Genomic DNA, 14562 nt, shown 5'->3' with positions numbered 1-14562 from the left:
CATCTAGAATCATCTGTAGCCCCTCGATGTTAAAGTCCGACATCACCTACAGGAGCGCCTTCTTTGTATCTTCGATCCTGTCGTGGTAGGACACCGGCGCATACTCCGCGAGTGCATCCTGATACTCGGAGGACTTCTTGAATGCCTCCACCGCTTCGGCTACTGCTTTCATCGCCTGCTCCACAGACGCAACATCCTCGGCAACCCTTCCTTCAGCATCGGCTGCCTGCCTCTCTGCCTCGGAGACAATGCTCTCCTGATGAACTCTCTCCGTTTGCTCCTTGGAAGGACTCTGTAGTGGCACATTTTGAGCCGAGACGAGCTCAGTCGATAGCTAGTTAGATGAATTCAGTTCGTCAAGATAGGATAAGGCTCGAGTTTCAGCTCGACGTCGATTCAAGATAGAGACTTGAGCTCGACTTCGATTTGAGTGAAAAAGCTCATAAGCTCAGTCTTGGCTCACTAAGACATTATGAGGTTCGAACTAGAGACTTGAGCTGGAATGAAAAACTCATAAGCTCGAGTTTGACCGAGTCAAATGCTTTATAAAAGTAAAAATTTATATATAAAAAAATTGTTTTTTGTTTGATATTAAAAAAATAATAATTATTTATTATGTATATATATAAATATTATATATGTATGTATGTAGAAGTTTGATTAGACTCGTAAGCCGAATTTTATTAGACTCGAACTTGATTCGATTAGCAAACGAACGTATCAATTGGGCTTGAATTTGGTTCGAAGTTGGTTTAAATCAAATTAAGCCTGCATAACTTGTAAAAACTCGGCTCATTGTCACCACTAACTGTGAGCACGGGGTGAGAACATTTTTGTAAAGGATGAAAATCCATGTAACTTGCCTCCCACCCAATTCATGTTTTATCTATAAAAGTGACGATCCAGTTAAAACAAACACCAATACAGGTCACACCCCCCCCCCCCCTCTCTCTCTCTCTCTCTCCAAGTCTCCATCTCTGAGAGAATGAAGAAGCATTTCGTTCTGATACATGGCTTGTGCCATGGAGCTTGGTGCTGGTATAAGCTTAAACCTATGCTGGAGGCCGAGGGTCATCGGGTGACGGCCCTCGACCTTTCGGCATCAGGCATAAACACAAAGAAAATCGAGGAGATTCAAACAATGGCAGAGTACTCGGAGCCATTAACAGATTTGATGAAGTCGATCCCACCGGAAGAAAAAGTGATACTGGTAGGACACAGCTTGGGTGGACTTACTCTTGGTGTTGCTATGGAGGAATTCCCACACAAAATATCAACAGCCATCTTCGTCACTGCTTTCATGCCGGATTTCTCGCACCCACCCTCTTATGTGTTGGATCAGGTACTCACTCCCTTTCCTTTCCTTCTCCTACTTCAATTCGTTAATCTGCAATTCCGAGCTTGGTTATTAATTAAAAAGACAGAAGGGTATTTTGTCTTTAAATGAAACTCGTGGTCTTTAAATGAAATACTTGGCTGGAGCATTGTAATTTAAGGCGGAAACAGGGTATTATTTGAAGGCCGCTGATCATGTCAGATAACTTTTATGGGCTGTTACTTGAAACTCCTATTAAATGAATCCAAGTTGAAAATCATCCTGTGGACTGATTTTCAAGCATTAATTTGTACTTGCAATGGCAGGTTCATTCACCCCGTACGATGTGGGGTCATCATTAAACTCTGGTTTAATTCTACCAAAATTATTTTTGTAAAAAGGATTATTAATTAATAGATATTTGGTAACATTTTACCTGTTTGTTTGTGTGTGATAAAAACAAAAAAAAAAAAAGCTTTTTGAGAAAATTCCAGCAGAGGCGTGGCTAGATACTCAATTTTCATCGTCTGATAACTCTGGCAAGCCTGCACCATCCGTATTAATTGGCCCCAAGGACTTGTCCAGGTTTTATCATCTATGCTCCCCACAGGTACGTAATTTATATTAATTATTAACTCTGATATTATATCCTTAATTAATCTCAAGCATCTTGAATTATTACTTCCTTTAATTTGAAATTACAGTTTCTAATGGGATTAATAAATTAAGAAGTAATATAGAGCTGGATCGATCGTGATGGAACAGGATTTTAGCCTGGGAATGATGCTGATGAGAAGGGGTTCCGTGTTCCTAGAAGATTTATCAAAGGCCAAGGCGTTTTCAAAGGAGAGATATGGTTCCGTTAAGCGCATTTACATTGTAATCAAAGAGGATCAAATAATTACTGAAAAATTCCAACGTTGGATGATCGAGAATAATCCTGTGCAACAGGTGAAGGAGATTGATGGTGCAGATCATATGGCCATGTTCTCAAACCCGGAGGATTTGTGTCGCTGTCTCTTGGAGATTGCTAATGACGCTTCTCCTTGACTAAAATCTTGTATTTTTTTATGCATTAATTTATACTTTATTTGCATACTTTCTAAACTGAGCCTCAATGAATGATACTGAAGATGGAGTTGGTTCTGCTAATAATTCTGTGATGTGCGATGACATGTTCTTAATTGATGTAAGATTGCTCAGATAATATTTTTTTCCCAAAACATCTTTTTTGCTAGGGTGCTTATAATAATAAAAAAAAAAACAATAAACATAAAAAGCAAACCAAACCAAACCAAAAAATATCAATTCAGTTTTGCTTTAATACTTTTAAAAAAATTAAAGAATCTTTTTAGAAACAATATCATGATAGTGATAATCAATCAGATTATATTTATCAAAACTTATATGGAGTTGTGAATGGTCAAAGCTTTTCTATTATTGTGGGCTCGGATAGAACTGATCGCCCTCTTTATCTGAAACAATATAGTTCACAATTGGTACGACTGTGATTGATGCATTCCCTTACAACCCTCCAATGAAACACAGGCACATTGGTGATGGAAATTATAACGCAGTTTAGATGATGGTTTTAACTTTTACAACCCTCCAATGAAACAGAGGCACATGCATTGAAATTCATTCATTATATTAGGATCAGGCTCGAAATCTTATTCGAATATGAAATTAAGTAAAAACAATTAAAATATTATAAATTATTTTTTGACCACTAAAATATTATGTTATTAATGAAGTGAACTAAAAATTACTTTTAATTGATGTAAAATATTTTAAATAAAATTAATCGGAACCCGTGTGATGTACGGGCTTTGTCAAGTATATTTATAATAGAAGTTTTATGGCAATATTCCTAATTAGGTTAAGCCATCCCAAGTTTTTTTTTTTTTTTGCTTGAATATAGGAGGGAAAAGGCTCTCTCACTCTAACATAAGCAAAGGGTAAAGCAACCTCAAAGACAAAGGGTGCTCCTAATTAGGTTAAGCTAAACTCGAGCTTTAGAAAGGCATCCCACACCTGACAGGCATGTATCCTGCATGACGGTTCTATGCATGCCACCTCAGCCTTATTTGTAACGGCTGTGGCAGACTGATAGTGGCGGTTATACCTGTCATATCAGGAGTCAGAGGGCCTGGAGCAACAAAATTAAGTTATAAGAAGCTTCTCCTCAAGGAACAAGGTATTTTGAATGATTAGCACGACCTACACTCTTAGTTTTCATTCTCTTCCAGCTTCTTGCACACAATACTAACTTAAGCATCAGAGCATTCCTGCCAGGAAACACCCGGGAGTTCTTCCTCTTTTCTCTCGTTTCAAATATATCTCAGGAGCCACGCGAGCGCCAGCTAGGAGTGATCGGATTGTGCTACATCAAGTTCCATTCTACCTTCAAAATATCATTTTCAAATCCATTCTACCTTCAAAAGATCATTTTCAAATCCATTCTACCTTTAAAGGATCATTTATAAATGAATTGATTCGTTCATGTTATCATCATTTAGGTTCACATTTTGATGGAGGGTGATTTGGCCCGACCTCATAGCTCAGGTACATGTGGGCGTGACCTTGATCAAACGGTGACTTAGCATTACAGCATAACGGACGTGAACACGTGGCAACTCGACAGGGAAACTACTCGCCGAAAGCTGTCTCGCCCGCACCCCCTCCCCGGAGTTAAGGCACTTCCGGGGGTCCCGAGTTTAGGGCACCCTGACCCCTTTTAAGACCCGAGCTCCTCCCAATGGACCTCGGGCCACTCCCAAGCAAGAAAGCACCGATTCTTATTCAGACGCCCCGAGGCGCAAAGACCTCAGGCCACTCCTAGGCAAGAAAGCACCGATTCTTCTTCAGACGCCCCGAGGCGCAAAAACCTCAGGTCGGCTAGCTCGGCATAACCGTCTGCAGGCAGCCCGTCACTCAAAGCATAGCACAGCTCAGGACAATTCACAGGAGAACAGCTCGGTATACCATAGGAAGACTTCCAATAAGATACAGGTCAAGGACGAGAGGGTTTAATATAATACCATAACCTATCCATACCCATATGGATTGTGAAACCCCAAAACCTTTCTCACCCCAAAATCTATTTTTCAAAGAAAAAAAACTCTCCGTTGAAAAGGATACATGTCGTAGTATAGAAATTGCCATCCGTACATGTGCATAGAAAACATCTTTTATGAGAAAATTTCAACTCCACACTCACACAAAACTGGGGTCCATAAGTGTGGGGAGGAAGGACATTTTGGAACAGTGCCCCAACAACGATCAGAAAATGACCATCTAGTGATGGGTTTTGGCTTTGATATCATTTTATAGTTTTACTTTGTTTTGCATTTATTTCTAGGCTTATAGGAACCGATGGATATGGAGTACATGCAAAGAGGAGGAATATTGTCATGCAGTTCTGTTAAACTTTTCCTTTAGGCAACTTTTTGCCCTTAATATTAATAAAAAGTAATATTTTATATAATAATTAAAATAGGGTAATTTTTTGAAAAAAATATAAAAAAAAAGGGTACTGTTTGTTCGTCTTTCTCCTTTGCTCTCTATTCATACGAATGTTCCTAACATTCCGGCGCTCCACCCCTTTGAATCCATCGTAGCCCTCTAATATCACCTTCATGAATGGCATGGATGCCCCTGCATTTGCTCGTTCATCTCCGGCTTGTCTCCATAGTACGAGTACACCGGATCACCGTTCGCCTTCACAAACGACTTCTTTCGGGTCCACTACTACCTCGTGCAGGATGGGACACACCTTCACCAGTGCATCCTGGTGGTGCTGCAGAAAGTATACAGCGTACGATAGACCCTCCTTGTGGGTGACCAGGGTCTTTCCAATCTCTGTCAGGGAGTATTTCAGCGGTGTGCTTCGAGAAGACGTCGTAGCTAGTGAGCGCTAGAGATTTTTGGGATCGCCGGTTGGAAGAACACGTGCTAAGATCTTGAAGGCGGGGAGAGAGATGTTGGAACTACCTTGTCAGATGGCATCGGGGACCTTGAGGCAGACGATGGCATTGAGGGTTATCGGGACGCTGATCATGTTGTTTCGGGCACTGTTTTCAAAATCGGATCGAACCGGAAAAATCAGGAACTGATCATCTGAACGGTACCGTTTTTCTTTAAACCGCTTTTTCTCTCAAAACTATTGATTTTGATAAACAAACAGCTGAACCGGTCGATTAACCGTTCGAACCAGTAACCGGACTCCTAACCGATTCGGTCACCAGTTCGTTTTTAAGAACTATGGTTTCGGGTTTCCGTTTTCTCGTCCCATAGCTGTAGAACCTCACTTCTCAGAGACGAATGTCATTGCTGTTGTTGGCTTTTGATAAGGAAGTGAGGGGGCGGTACATGTAACTACACCGACTGTCCACTGCTGTTTGCTCAGTTTTAATGGAGGACGTCAAGACGATACTTAAGTGGTTATACAATGAGTTTAATTTCAAGGTTTGCCAAATATGACAGCCCGTAGTATGAATACCTAATGAATCAGCTTCAATCGATGGTTGCAGGAAGATGAGGATGATTTATCCGCCCAGAAAGAGATGGGACAGAGTCCCTGTTTTGACGTCAAAAAAAAAAAAAAAAAAGAGAAAAATGAAGTTATTAATGAAACTGTTGTGTAGGCGTGTTAGTAGGGACTTTTACGTTTGAAGCACTCGCGATTTTCTATTCACTTTTCCTATTCACTCTTTATCCGCCGTGAATTGGAGCCACACATCTCTTGAAGATGGTTGCTCTTCCCCTATATTGAAGATGAAAACTCTTTCTTACATTCAAAAAGAGGGCGGAGCCCCTGTTTTGACGTCCAAAAACAAAAGATAAAAAACTAATTATTAGTAATGAAGTTATCGTTAATTAAATAATTAATTAAATGAAATTGTTCAAAACCCATCATCATTTTTTATGAACTCTCTTAAATTCACTATAACTTGTAAAAATGTCCAAAACTTACTATGTCAGTTAGACTTTATTTTCTAAAACTGACCATCCGTTAGAACATTGTTAAAATTCAATGCCACATCAACCTAAATGCATTTTTCACGACTAAATTGCCCATGAATGGTGAATCAGCCTCTTAAACTTTTTTTTACGGAAATCCCTCTCTGAAAATCTTTCTTTCTCTCAACCTAGAGTGTTCTTGCTCTCAACAACGTGCTTCCCATCCGACCACTCATACGAGCGAAGCTAGTCGTCCGCAATGACATTGAACCCCCGCTGAACGTCATCGTATACATTTTCTTCTCATTTGGTTGACTGAAGGCCAATGAATCTGGCTCAACCAAGATCTTTACCGTCACCACCTGCAATGTTACAAACGCCTTATACATCGCCGGAGTGCCCACGTTCATCAGTCTTTGTGTTACTTCACTGTGGTGGTCGCAGTGGCAATTCCTCCACTCTATGCGGTGTCGAACAGGACTGCATGAAGTTTCTCCTCGTAGCGGCAGTTCCTCAGCCTCAGCATATCCATGGTGTTGCACGTGAAGGCTGCCACTACCAGGGATAACAGCGGTAGTTCCTCGCATGGCAGTTCACACTTCGCGTGGAAATTCACAGCACACCAGAGCAACCAGTTACTCTGATTGCAGTGGTAGTTCTCCTTGCTGCGGCAGTTCCTCTGCTTATCCATGGCGTCGCACGTGGAGGCTGCCACCACTGGTGATAACAGCAGTAGTTTTTATCGCGGCAGTTTCCCACCCACTGCAATCATCGACAACAGATGTGTGTCGGCCACTAGTTCCTCCCCATTCGTTGCAGTATTCGCTAAAATTATGCCCACACCACTAGTTCCTCCCCATTCGTCGCCATTCGTTCCGGCAACTTCCCTCGATCACACTCGCCTTTCCAACTTCTGGGGACAGGTCCGAGTCCCTTGTCGTCGAAGCTCAAGCTTTCGGGCCAGATACCTGTGTCTAAAAATCTGGCGATCACCTCACTGACCAAGTTGGATTGGGGGAAAGGCCTTGGTACTTCTCTAGTTGGAGGAACTGTGGCGTTGAGTAGTGTGAAGTTCGTATTGACTTTAGGTAAGACAGAAAGAAGTTGTGAATAACGTTGTCTTTTTGGTATAATGAATTTAATAAAATTCATGAAAAGTAATAGTGGGTTTTGGACAATTATCCATTAATTGTCGAATTGGGAATGGAACAATTAAGGGTCGGTTGACACTCATATCCAATTAGAACCAGGCCTATTTAACTTAAATTTCCTCGTCAGATTAGTTAAATGAGACAGGGGTACGTGACACTCATATTCAAACATTTATCTAAATAATTGCACTTATTGGGATAAATGTTTCCCACGGAAGAGGGAGGAATGGCCATTCCCTCAAACCAGGAATGGGAATGTAATTCTAATTCCACACAACTAAACAGTTGAAATTAAAATAAATCAATTTGATCCTATAAATCAAATGGGGCCCTAGTTTTGAATGAATTGAGTTTCACCGTCGATTCCTGGAAGTGGGAGGGGACAGTTTGCTCATGTATCCTAACTAATTGCATTAACAGTCAGTCACAAATCAAAGCCAAGCCATCACTACAACTATTAAGTAGTTAATTTATTAATTATTACAAACTGGGTAAATATGTATCGATGATCTGAAAACCCAGACAACCAACGGAACTAAACATGCCAGATTGGGGTACAGAGGAATCGGATGATTACTCAAATATCTTTTTTGAAGTGATATATCTGAATGTTTTCAACTTCGAGCTTTTTAAAATTGCTTAGCTTCCTTGTGGTGAGGAACTTCCCCCAGTTATACTCCTCATACTTGGGAGACTTATTCTGCTTAATTACCAACTCCTCTAAAGGCTTCACCGTCACGTAATGTGAAGGGTTGAAGAAGAAAGGAATGGAAAATCTCTCCCTCTCCCTGTTTACTCTCACCCTGTGCTCTGCGCTCTCGTACGTGTCATTGCTCCATACCTGTGCCCACATTTCACAACATGATGAGCAGCTCACTAGCCAATAATCAGGGCTTAAGCTTTGAAAAGCCCAAGCTTTTCTTTAATTTATCGTCTTTGTTTGCTTGCTCACCCCATGATTCCGTTAAAGCTTTTCTTAAAGCTTTGTCTGGTTTGAAAGAAAAGTTAAGACACTGATCAGTCCCCCATATGCTGCACTTGCATTCAATGTAGACTTCGTAAAATCCAAGTGAAATTTTAAGAGCAGCCTGTGGAGCTTCAACATAATGCAAACAAAATGAACTCAGAAGTGGGGATGGCACAGATGACACCATCCAACAACCTCTATATATATATATAGTAGGGTTTTTCATGGATTTAAGTCCGAGCTCGCATTAAGATTGTATTTGGTTTTGAAAGAAATGGTAGGGAAAGGTACCTTTAATTTCGAACCAAACACAGCATGACATGATCCCCTTTATGTCGGGAATATCCAACAGACTAAACCGGTTTTGTGTCCCGACTATTAAATGGGTCAGTTCTGAACTTTGTCTCCCAATTATTATTGTTCTGTTCCAAAGCACTAATCGGGTCTAATTGGACTGCAGTTCGGTTCTTGGCCTGCTGTATATATAGAACCGATAGTATCTGGTTCAGAACAGGGTTTTCAGATATGTTTGGGACCGGGTCCACCCTGTCCCGGACGAGACCCAACCCAACCCGTTGACAGCTCTACATCGATTTTAGGTTAATAACCATATCCTTAATTGAAAAGCTAGTAACTAGTTGTAGCTAACCTGAATAATGTCGCCCACATTGATGATATAAGAATCAGGGATGGGCTTGACCCTAACCCACTCGCCATCTGTCTTGTGCTTTACGTCCAAACCCCCAACATCATCCTGAGCAAGCACGGTAAGGGCTCCGGCATCCTTATGTCGACCAACCCCGAGGGCGAGCTCTGGTGAAGGGCAAGGAGGGTAGTGGTTAAGACGGACAAAGCTGGTCTGGCCTTTAAAGAACCCATTCAACCGCTTTCCTGGCAAGTCCAAGCTCAGTGAGATTAGCTCCAATAGCTGAAACGCTAGCTTCTCTACACCTCGAGCATACTCCTCACACGCCCCCCTGTCCATGTCCAACACAAAATATAGAGCGAGCAAATCAGTATTTAGTGATGTGGGTGAAGCCCCAAGCTTATTAGGTGCATCTACATCGATTGCTAGCTGAGCTTGGGTCTTTAATTAGCCACAACCAGTTGCAGCTTGTGTTGTTGATATATATTTAACTAGCAAAATAAATCAGGAAAAAAAGGTATGTTTGAGCTCAAATTGTTTGTTTATATAGATGAAAATTCATGGGCAGACCTGAATTCGGGAAGGTAGTCGGGCCACTGGTTCCTCAGCTCATTTAACTGCTGATCGTCGGGCTTATGTGAAGCCGGGATTACTGTGGGATCCTCCAGCATGAAGTCGAAAACCTCCTTCCAGTCCCTGACATTCTTGGTATGCTCAGTGTCGTAGTAACCCAAAGGATTCTCCTCGTCTCTCCGTACCTTGTACTTCTCCTCCAGAGGCAGAGCGAAGAACTTCTTCGCCACTGTCTCGACTCTAAGTCGCAGATCCGACGGCACCCCGTGGTTGATCACCTGGAAAAAGCCCCAGTCTTTGCATGCATCTCCTATCTCTGCCACAAGACCTGCAAGTCCCCGTGGGTCACCCTCCTCTTTCCCATGTACAGAATTCAGAACGGAGAGGTCGATCAGTGGGATCCCTCCGGCCTCAACTACGGCAAGCTTAGGCCTGTGCTCTATGTCTTGGACGAAGGCGGGATCAACCTCACCCATCTCTCCTCTCACAACCATTTCTTTCCGGAGCTCTCTGTGATCCAACGTCTGGTTGGTTGTATAAGAAAGCAATCTCAATACCTTTTTTTTTTTGTTTTGTTTTTTTGTATCAAATTTCTTCAATTATCCTTATCGTTTAATTAATTAACTAATTCTATCCTTACTTGTTTACATATTCTCTTAAACTATCCCTACAGTTGACATCATCTTTAAACACTAACAGAAAACAAGAAAATATCAAGTTTACCCTTCAACATTATTCAAATTTTCAAAATAAAACCCATCTTATTCAATGCACAAACCACTGAAACTTGCCTTAAATTTGATTCGGATGCTTGCAGATGGATTATCAGAAAACAAAACCCACCGAACTCTAATTCATATTTCAAACTGATACGACCCGATTTCCTCAGGTTCGGCTTCCGCCCTGTCGTCCTCGTCTCTTCCCCTTTCGTAATCGAGGAATGCTTTCACCACAAACGAGAACAAGACAAGAAGGTTCGATTAAGAATTCTATCTTATCTTATCTATATTTCCGGTTTTTATTACCTTTTTCCTTAAAACCTTCCTCCTATATTCTGGTTATATTTGTTTGTACTTCCTCTGCATTTCGCTGTTTCTTAATCGTGACTTTTTTGTTGATACAAAGCTTTTATTGTTTTTTCCTTTTCAGAAAAAAGGAAGAAGAACGGGCATATGGTTTGGTTATTCAGAGACAACAATGATGAAGAGTTACTACTTGCCCACTGCACTACACACAAGCAGAGGTCGATGGATGCATTTTCAATCTGAATGATGAATGCTTATGTTAAAGAGAGGTTTTATTTCTTGTTCCTTTTCATTTGCGAAGATATATATAATGTCGAGGCTTATTTGATGTGTTGGGGATTAAAAAACACGGCCAATTTTGATGAATGCAAAAGAAAAAAGAATTCCGGTGTTTGGACTTGAAATTCATGGCAATATTTGACGGATACGATACTTTCAACCTTGATGAAGATGGAGTGGAGAACCATAAAAGAGTGTATTAAGAATTTTTAAAAGTATATTACTCAGTGTAACGGAAAGTTTACAATAAGGGAAGTTTTAAACAATTGTCAGAAAATTTGTGAGTACTTTAGGCAAATATCTAAACAGTAAGGATGGATAAATCGATTAACTAAACCATAGGGATGCTTTAAAAAATTTACCTTTCTTTTTCTTTTTGTCATGACGCTAGACAATTAGTAGGCATGTACATTGAACCTGGACCTTCTTTGAGAAGGGAAGGAAAATCCTTCAATCCTGTCAAAATTCTCACCTAATACAAACTGTGTTTTTGGTATAGCTTCTGTGGACGTGTGGTCCAATTGAACGGAATGACGTCTCTACTCTCCACTCACTGGTGATGGTCATGATTCCAGGTGGGGGTGTCAATTGGAGTAGATTTGATCCAATTCGATTAGTCTAATATGAGTCTATTATAAATGGATCAGGTCCAACCCAGTCTAATGAATATTTTGGATCATTTGGACTGGTCCAATTCAACGTCTAGACCATTCAATCTGTTTAAATTTGTTTTGATTTAAATCGGTTTTAACTCGAACTTAATTTATTGACACCTATATTTTTGTCTTATATCAATGGATCATATATTGACTTAATCCAATCGAATTCAATATAAATTTATTACGAATAAACCAGGCCCAATCCAATTTAATAAATATTTTGGACCAGATTAATCCAATCTAATATATTTTATTGGTCCATCCAAATTGATTTTGGACTAGAAGAAGTCCAATCCAAAATGGTCGATTGACACCCTAACATCCAGGTATGATCTAAAATTTGAATGCTTCATGTGGGCGTTTCCGTTTCTCAACATGCCACTTAATTTGCCGTCGGATGAAGAGATGACAACGATGAGAAAGAATGAAAGATCGGAGTGCTTACATTCTGGCGAGATATCATAAATAAAAAATAGGGTTACAGTGGATTGGATGGTTTTAGTTCCATCCGAGTATGTTTATCAAATTGAAGGTTCCTTTTGAATTGGACTTTGATTTGTGAACAATTACATAAGAGCGTTTGGTAACAGCTGAAGTGGCTGAACCCAATGATTAATTTCTTATCATGGACCCGGTTTAGCACAACCAAGCCTTTTGGGCTAAAATATAAGCCCAGGCTTCTGATCCTATGATTTATTCACAAAATATTAAATATATAATATTTATATTATATGTTATATAACATACATATAAAATTTATTTTCTACAATATATAATATAAAATATTATATATGACATGTATTATGGGTGGGTATTGATGAAGGATGATTTGACCCAACCTATGAAATGGTGACACGTACACGTTGACTTAGCATGAGCGACAATCTAGCGTTGAAGCCCGGAGCGACCAAGTGACAGGCCCATGAAGCAGTCCGCTACGTTACAACTCACGAGGGAAGGAGTCCGCCGCGAGGCGAACTCCGGATTCCCCATGCTATCTTTGAAGAGATACTCTGAAGCAACTGTAGCTCGCGAGCTACAGTTATTAACTCGCCCGAGCTCCCTAGCAGACAAGTCATTCCAAGGACCAATTCCACTAAGGGTAATCATAGAGTGTTTCAAGCTCGCCACAAAATAGCTCGCGAACGAGCCGTACTAGGACTCTCCAGGAAGCTTCCGACTGACGGACCGTACTGGTCAGACTGCGCCATATCCTCTACTAACGGCGCAGTCCCAGTCCTTTCGACAGTTTGCGTCCACGTCTCTCAGCAGGCAAAGGCGTGCCTGCCACATTGAAAACTTGTCACTCACCTGGGTGAGGCATATGCCACAACGGCCATCTGCGCAGCCCTAGCAGGTAACGACTGTGGCAGAAGCCCAGTGGCGGTTATGCCCGACCTAATGTGAGTGTCCCTATAAAAGCCCTCAGGGCAGAAGAGAAATGATTTCTTGAATCTCTGACCCCGTGAACATAGTGGTAACGCACTATCCTCACTCTTTGCCCTTCGTCTTTCTCTCTCTTCTACCGAGTAATACCTTAAGCATCAGAGTGTCCCCGCCGGGTAGCCCCCCAAGGGATTCTTCTTATTCTTCCCTGTCTCAGGTGTCTTCGAGGAGCCTCATGAGTGCTAGTTAGGGGAGACCGAATTGCGCTACATCATTTGGCGCCGTCTATGGGAAACACTTCAAAAAGCCTTTCTCCCTAAGCTTTCGCAGTTCTGTTCTTCCTTGAAACAATCCAACGCTCATGGCTTCCTCTAACAATGTCGGACGAAGCACGGAAATGGATAACTCCAGGGAACAACCCCAGCTTCCTACTATCTATATCGGACAGTTCACCGTCACCCTCTTAGTGGACGGAATCCCCAGCTTGAGTGTGCCTCTCACAGTGGCACTTGTCATCGCCCCGCTCCTTGCTACAGTCGGAGCGGCATCCCCCGAACCTTCGGTTGTGCTCCCATCGGCCAGCCCGCACCAACTGGAGGATTTGATGCAGTGCATGCGGGCCATGCAGGCCCAAATGCAATAGTTCCAACAACTTCAGCTCTATCAACAACACGTACTGCACCAGGTCCCCCGACAGAGGTGAACAGCACGATCGTCGCCGGTTGCACTTCAGCAGTAGCTCGGACTTCGGATCGTGAGGCCACCCGGGAGGAGCAGAACCCCCCAAAGCGGCCGAGGATAGAAGAACAAATTTTCTTCACAGAAGATGATGCTTGAGGGGTCCACTACCCCCACGATGACATGCTCGTAATAAAAGCTAAGAGTCAACGACTTCGAGGTCAGGCATGCACTCGTCGACTCAGGCAACTCAGCTGACATCCTCTTCAAAGTTTCGTTTGACCAGATCTAGTTGCAGAGAGGCGACCTAAAGCCCGTAGACACTCCTTTGGTAGGCTTCAGCGGAGAAGAAGTCCGACCCCTTGAGAAAATAATAGTACTTATGGAAGTCGGCACGTGGCCTTGTGTGGTCAGATTCAAGCACAACTTCATGGTGGTCACGACCCCCTCCCCCTACAATGCCATAGTAGGTTGGTCGATCACCCATGTCCTATGGACGGTGGTCTCCACTTACCATTTGGCTATGAAGTTCCCAACCGACTTCGGTGTGGGGGTAGTGCAGGGCGACCGGCTAGAATCCCGTAAGTGCTACGTTGCCGCCCTGAAGGGAAAAACCAAGGTAGCCAATGACCTCGAGCTGGAGCGGCCTATGGAGCAAGGCGAAGAACGAGCCGCGCCCACAGAAGAAACAGTCGGTGCTTCCGTCCAAGAACCTCTACGATCAGAACTGGTAAGTTTCTTACTTCAAAATTTAGATATTTTTGCATGGTCCGTGGAAGAGATGCCCGATATAGACCCTGAACTCATAACTCACAAGCTAAAAACTGATCCTCTAGTTAGGCCCGTTAGACAGAAGAAACACAACCTAGCCCTGGAGCGGTGGAAAGCGGTCGATGAGGAGGTTGAAAAGCTCCTCGCAGC

At 42.1% G+C, this 14562-nt stretch overlaps 2 protein-coding genes and 1 long non-coding RNA gene across 5 annotated transcripts; 2 read left to right on the top strand and 1 right to left on the bottom strand.

Moving 5' to 3' along the window:
• The first annotated feature begins 914 nt into the window (after positions 1–914).
• LOC148851088 (salicylic acid-binding protein 2-like) lies at positions 915–2470 on the top strand. Its single transcript, XM_088946547.1, has 3 exons — positions 915–1342; positions 1791–1925; positions 2081–2470. The coding sequence occupies exons 1-3, from the start codon at positions 986–988 to the stop codon at positions 2363–2365; spliced, it is 777 nt and encodes a 258-aa protein (XP_088802673.1). The 5' UTR covers positions 915–985; the 3' UTR covers positions 2366–2470.
• Positions 2471–7873: 5403 nt separating this feature from the next.
• LOC148851087 (2-oxoglutarate (2OG) and Fe(II)-dependent oxygenase superfamily protein) lies at positions 7874–10196 on the bottom strand. Of its 3 annotated transcripts, none has more exons than XM_088946546.1 (4): positions 9612–10168; positions 9045–9372; positions 8381–8524; positions 7874–8269 (listed from the first exon to the last, which is right to left on the bottom strand). In XM_088946546.1, exons 1-3 carry the CDS (start codon positions 10106–10108, stop codon positions 8405–8407), a joined length of 945 nt encoding a protein of 314 aa, XP_088802672.1. In that variant the 5' UTR covers positions 10109–10168; the 3' UTR covers positions 7874–8269; positions 8381–8404. The 3 variants fall into 3 exon arrangements, with proteins under 3 accessions (XP_088802672.1, XP_088802671.1, XP_088802670.1); XM_088946545.1 differs by having other exon boundaries at positions 8381–8516; positions 9612–10164; XM_088946544.1 differs by lacking the exon at positions 8381–8524 and having other exon boundaries at positions 9612–10196.
• On the top strand, positions 10004–11043 carry LOC148851086 (uncharacterized). The gene is made up of 3 exons (XR_016099587.1): positions 10004–10141; positions 10432–10588; positions 10764–11043. It is a non-coding gene; the product is annotated as an uncharacterized LOC148851086 (long non-coding RNA).
• The last annotated feature ends 3519 nt before the right edge of the window (positions 11044–14562 follow it).

The sequence above is a fragment of the Nelumbo lutea genome, chromosome 5 (genome assembly GCF_056320005.1).
Source record: "Nelumbo lutea isolate HS-2025 chromosome 5, American lotus-T2T, whole genome shotgun sequence".
NCBI classification, from domain to species: Eukaryota; Viridiplantae; Streptophyta; class Magnoliopsida; order Proteales; family Nelumbonaceae; genus Nelumbo; species Nelumbo lutea.
Note: the sequence above shows the minus strand (reverse complement) of the source record. Positions and strands in the feature narration are given on the sequence as shown.

Coding starts and splice junctions, on each gene's coding strand:
- LOC148851087 (XM_088946544.1), bottom strand. CDS start 10,108: ATGGTTGTGAGAGGAGAGATGGGTGAGGTTGATCCCGCCTTCGTCCAA. Junction 9,373..9,611: donor GACTACCTTCCCGAATTCAG/GTCTGCCCATGA, acceptor GGACATGGACAG/GGGGGCGTGTGAGGAGTATG. Junction 8,270..9,044: donor ATGTGGGCGACATTATTCAG/GTTAGCTACAAC, acceptor ATGTGGGCACAG/GTATGGAGCAATGACACGTA.
- LOC148851088 (XM_088946547.1), top strand. CDS start 986: ATGAAGAAGCATTTCGTTCTGATACATGGCTTGTGCCATGGAGCTTGG. Junction 1,343..1,790: donor CCTCTTATGTGTTGGATCAG/GTACTCACTCCC, acceptor AAAAAAAAAAAG/CTTTTTGAGAAAATTCCAGC. Junction 1,926..2,080: donor ATCATCTATGCTCCCCACAG/GTACGTAATTTA, acceptor GTGATGGAACAG/GATTTTAGCCTGGGAATGAT.